The sequence below is a fragment of the Dendrobium catenatum genome, unplaced genomic scaffold (genome assembly GCF_001605985.2).
Source record: "Dendrobium catenatum unplaced genomic scaffold, ASM160598v2 fragScaff_scaffold_1427, whole genome shotgun sequence".
Lineage (NCBI taxonomy): Eukaryota > Viridiplantae > Streptophyta > Magnoliopsida > Asparagales > Orchidaceae > Dendrobium > Dendrobium catenatum.
Window position 1 is genome coordinate 1,370,167 of NW_021319889.1, and position 5,430 is coordinate 1,375,596.

The 5,430-nt window shown below is 35.5% G+C and overlaps 1 protein-coding gene across 17 annotated transcripts; it reads right to left on the bottom strand.

Moving 5' to 3' along the window:
• Positions 1–6: 6 nt before the first annotated feature.
• On the bottom strand, positions 7–5,424 carry LOC114580955. Of its 17 annotated transcripts, none has more exons than XR_003702741.1 (5): positions 4,503–5,424; positions 4,359–4,411; positions 4,183–4,244; positions 4,030–4,090; positions 7–1,673 (listed from the first exon to the last, which is right to left on the bottom strand). XR_003702741.1 is itself a non-coding variant. In XM_028700008.1 (5 exons), exons 1-5 carry the CDS (start codon positions 4,626–4,628, stop codon positions 1,486–1,488), a joined length of 438 nt encoding a protein of 145 aa, XP_028555841.1. In that variant the 5' UTR covers positions 4,629–5,424; the 3' UTR covers positions 7–1,485. The 17 variants fall into 17 exon arrangements, 3 of the variants coding, with proteins under 3 accessions (XP_028555841.1, XP_028555840.1, XP_028555842.1); XM_028700008.1 differs by having other exon boundaries at positions 4,030–4,034; positions 4,355–4,411; XR_003702743.1 differs by lacking the exon at positions 4,359–4,411 and having other exon boundaries at positions 4,030–4,073; positions 4,873–5,424.
• Between the last annotated feature and the right edge of the window lie 6 nt (positions 5,425–5,430).

Below are 5,430 nucleotides of genomic sequence, written 5' to 3' on the forward strand. Positions count from 1 at the left end.
TTGAGGTGAGGATACCAAGTGGCAGAAAGAGGTCAAAGAAAAGCATCTTAAATACTCCTTGCTGACTTGCTCTCAATATACTTCTCCATCAAACCTCTCAACAAATGTATAGCTTCCATACTAGACCTACCAGACATGAATCCAAACTGCTTTGGAAAAATATTGGTATCATGTCATAACCCGTGCTCAAGAAAGCTGCTATAATAACCAGTAAGAAAATCATCTCAAACGAAACCTTACTCTCTCCCATAATTTTAATGTGACACATTAGCTTAATTCATTAATAATTCGCATGCTCTTGTGCATCACCTTTATTCTTAAAATTAAGAAACAATGCACTTTTTATGCACTCATCTGACATCCTTTTAGTCATCAAAATAATATTAAAAAGCTTCGCTCAACAAATTCCTTGATCTCCTAGGCATTTCCACATCTCTATTGGAATTTCATTATGTCACATTGCTTTTCCACACTTCATTTTTCTTGAAAGCCTCTCAAAATTTGAGTATGTTTCGAGGCAAATTTTCAGAAGGGCATAATAGGTTTTAAATAAGACATTACCCAGAGATTTCATCCTCATTTTGCAAGGTCTTAATGATCTGAGTTCTGGTTTCTCATAGGTGCAAGCCCCTATAGTTAATTACCCCTCTCAATAACTAGAGAGAACTTTCGATTAAGACTAGTCGTCAAATAGATGCATAATATCAAACAGATACGTACTAGCAGCAAGATTTGTACTTAAATAATTTTTATTTAAAATTAGAAATTCACACTCTTGCACTTAAAACGGATATAGTATAACGATGATGTGTTCGATCAAGATCCCATTGTTCCATCATCCGGGGCTATCGTGGTCCCTTGTCTACTTAGTCAGAGAAGGTAGTCAACCCAACCTGACAAAAGGATCCTTGTAGGCAGCCATAGGTTGTTTCATCCAAGGGTAAAATATAGGCATAGGTTGAATATTTGTCTACAGGATAAATTGGAATACACCTTCAGTAACAAAGAACTGTGCCCTACCGATTATATGCTTTTGATTCATTTCTCAATAATTTGAATCCATTGGAGTACATACATGCTCTGACCATGATTATAATATAATGATATTATTCGACTGTAAAATCACCAAGTCAAAGGGTCCTAGTCATTACCGTTTAAAAGAGACAGGAGCATCAATAGAAACATAAAATAAATCAACCAAAAAGTAATTTTCTTAAAATTGATTTTGATATTATAAGTCTTTTTAATCTGAAAACTACTTTGTAAATCTACACACTAATTTTTGGTTATAAAAAGCAATTTCCCACCACAAAAATTTCAAATAAGCATAAAAAGGCTATCCCAACGACCATTAAGCCTAAAAAATATTTTGTTGAAAAGTATTAGAAATTATATGTTTTATTATATTTAAATAAATATTATAATTCTTGTAGCCGACACAACATAATGGGTTATAGGCTTGATATTGTAGTTATTGTAATAAATTTAGAGCAAGAAAAAAAAAAATACCGCCATGAAGAGCATTGAGAACAAATTTGAGGGTAATTGAAATAGTGAAGGTCTTCGATGCACAATCTCTGCTTCCGGAGCTAGGGGTTCCCTTGCCCACCAAATTTTTTTTCTTTTCAAAGCATTCTTTCTGAGAGATAGAAGCATAACCTGTTGTAGCTCTTCTGCGAAGAAAAAGAGGTGGAGAGAAGTAAAAATGGAGTAAATTCCATCAACCCAAACAAATCAATTGGAGAACTAAGGGGTAAGAGAGTATAGTATAATTCAAAACATCATAGTACTCCAAGAAGACAGACAAGGAATCGCTCCACTTATCAGGTTAACTGAACTTGCTAAGCTTAACCCGCAAACATCAACATAGGAGGAAAATAAATAGAGATTCAAAGACAGAATTTATGTACCCAAATTATGTACCCAACATCGATTATCAGTTTTGGACTTTAAGATAAATGGGGCGAATAATAAAAAAATAAAGTAAAACGATATTCTAAGATTAGATGGGGGCATTTAAAGAATATTAACAAAAATGTTTTTGAGAGAGATTTTAGATCTTAAGTTTTTATCTGTGGCTAGTGATGTTAAGAATATTGCAAAATTTGTGATTGGAGTATCAAAGGGAAAAGCTCTTAATAGTAAAAATAGTTGGTGGTGGAATCCATATTTAGTTCTCATTGTTAGATTAGGGATTTTCTATGAAGCTACTATTTGTTATTGTGTTGTTTTCTTTTCGTATTTGTGAAAGTTACAAATCTCTTGCTTCGTAATTTGACCTAAACGAATGTAACCCCTATTTGTTTTGACTCATCATTTTAAAGTGCTTTAGTTTTGTTCTACGTTTATTCTAATCACAAGTTGTGCAAAATCCAAAGGAGTTTTAAGCATCTCATATTTAGTCATGCATCACCGTATATGTGAGATGCTGCATCATAGAAAACTGCTAAACCCAGCAGTCATAACGAACAACAAGAGGGCATAGAGGCAATGACTCAGATTCACCTTTCCATCATGAAGATACATTTATTTCTTCCACAAATCAACGCATAGATGCAGCGGTTGCCCCACAATACACAAGGACCTTCCAAGCTGCTCCGTGCCATTGCAAGAGAATAGCAAAGTAGCATCACGAAGCAATCTCACCCTAATATTGTGTGGGGCAACATCTTCGTGAATTTCCATAGACTTCTCCAATCACTAAAATCAACCAACCAAGGTGTTGTTTGGATTCAATTAGGATTTAGTAAATACTTTTGTTGCGTCATGGAATATTCACAGCCATAGAGAAATAAAAAGTTTCACATCTTCGCATTCAATTACAAATGAGGCCTTTCCTTGGGGGAAGGCCTTAGTTTGATGTAGAAAATATACAACATATATAGTGCATTATATGATGGGAATTGGAAGAATCAGTATTCACATGTTCGTTTAGTCGGCAAAAACATAATCGGCGAGTGACGGAGGTTAGGACTGTAGTCGGGGGTGACGGTTGCAGTAAAGAATGATATCTGGGCGACGAAGATCAAGATTACTTTGGGAGTGGTTTAAAAAGACAGCCGATATTGATTCCCTTGATCGCAGGCCATTTATTAGGTATTTGAAAGTCTTTCTTAATGATATCAAAATTCAACAATCTTGGGCCTGTTGGATTAGTCTCGTCAAGCCGCTTGATTTGACTATAAACATGTCATCAAATTTATGGTTTGAACCTTCCAAAGACGGATTGTCTTAGAATTGGACTCATTTGGGTTCAAATTGAGTCGAATTTGGTTTTGTTGGGTTTGTCTTTTCGACACATTCAATTCAACTATAAATTTGCTGAAATCAAAGTTAGGATGATCCCAAATTTAATTTCAAAACTTTTAACTTGATTTTGCCTCGAGATTCGTGCCCCATTATGATTAATTTTTTAGGATATATAACCTCGAAATCCAAATTTTACTAAATCATGTGTTAAATCCTGAAAATTGAAATTTTTTTAACAAGAAAGATGACACATCATGTTAATCTAGTAAAATTGTTTGATGATGCAACTCAGGATTTAAGTCAACTAATTCACAGAAAACGCTAATCTAACTTAGTAAATCATGATACAATATAATGACTACCCATACTTCATGTCTCCTAAACCTTGTAAATCCACCAACTACCCAAATTTAATATAAACAATATTAATTTATTTGGTTAATATTAATTACTAAACCTAAATCCACGAACTTCCTAAGTTTAATAAATACAATATTAATTTATTTGGTTAGTATTAATTACTAAACCTAATTTATTTGTATCTTATTGGCACAATTTCTGCTTCCGGAGCCTAAAAAAAGGAATAAATTTCTTCAACCTAAACAAATTCTTTGGAGAATTAAGTTGTAGGAGAGTACAGCATAACTCAGAAAATCTTGGTACTCTTAGAAGACGGGTAAGGATTCGCTCCACTTACCATGTTAACTGAACTTGCTAAGCTTAACCCGCAAACATGAACATAGGAGAAAAATAAATAGAGATTCAAAGACAAGAACTCACCTTTACTGTATAACAAAGCAGATCCACCAACTAATTATCCACAGCTACACACGGACACAGCCTTTGCCAGGTTATCAACAGATACACAGGAGCAAGCAATTATACTTAAAAAATGAGTTTTCTGCAGAGAGCGAAGCATTTACTCATACTTACAAAGAGCATTGCAGTTTGGGGCAGCAGCATCTCATGAAACCAGCATACAGACCACTTGAAGGCTGGCAAAAATAATAATAATTTGGTGTTAAATATATAAATATATATGAATTCAACCTTAGGATTTACTAAAGTTAAATCCAATCGAATACAAAACAGCCCCTAAAAGTACCAACTTAGAGATGAGATTGATTTTGGGGTGAAGCATCACTGCATCACTTACGTATTTCTGCAGTGAACGGGAAAATCTGTTTCAAAAAAGGTGGGCAAAGAAAGTGAAAGTTCAAGCCTTGTTTCCATCCTCAAGAAGATCCACTCACCGGTTCTACAACAGCTACACAGACAGCGGTTTCCCATAGATTAGTGGGCCATCCAAGCTGCTCCGGCACCAACGCAAAAGAAAAATTGGGCGATGATGAAGCACATTGGAAACATTTCATCATCATCGCCCAATTTGAGAGAGAGAGATAGAAGGGGGGAGAGAGAGAGAGAGAGCATGATCAAAGCTTAGGCATTAAAAATCTTCAGCATTGGCATTGTCAAAGGCAATCAGAAGAGACAAGCCACTCCATCCGCTCAGATTTAGGCTTCGTTTGAGACAGTTTTCTTTAGACTTTCTAAAAAACATTAGAGCTTGGGACTGAGTCATCTTATGATACCAGAATATATATAGGTTCATACGCAGCTCACCTTGATCTGTGATGCATGTTCTTATGGGCTCATTTGTTTGCTTCAGAACATGTTCCATAGAAAAGTAAGTAAATGAAACGGGCTCAGATTCGCCTTTGTTCAATCATTTCGCAGGTCAGCCCTCTGCCAGCTAGTTCTCTGCCAATAACGCAAGGATGGAGCGGTTGCCCGTGCATGTACGGGCCATCCAAGCAACTACATCGTCAATGGATAAGAATATAGGATATTCCTGAAGCACCATAGAAATGAATCCTGCTCAACTTTAGGTGTGGTAAAGATCAGATTAAAATTTTTCATCATCATCGCCTATAGTGCAGAGAGAGAGAGAGATATTACGGAAGTAGCAAAATAGAATATTTCTTATTCAGGGTTGTCGTGGCTTGCGAAAGGAGAAACTCCAAGAAGTTGGATTAGGCATATTATTCTTCTAGAGTTTCATACTAGAAATTGAACCATTTTTAGATTCATCCATGCCTACCTTACGTATCGAGAAGAGGATACCAAGTGGTAGAAAGAGCTAGTTGTAAACCATTTAGTAAGGAACTTTTATTTGGTCCG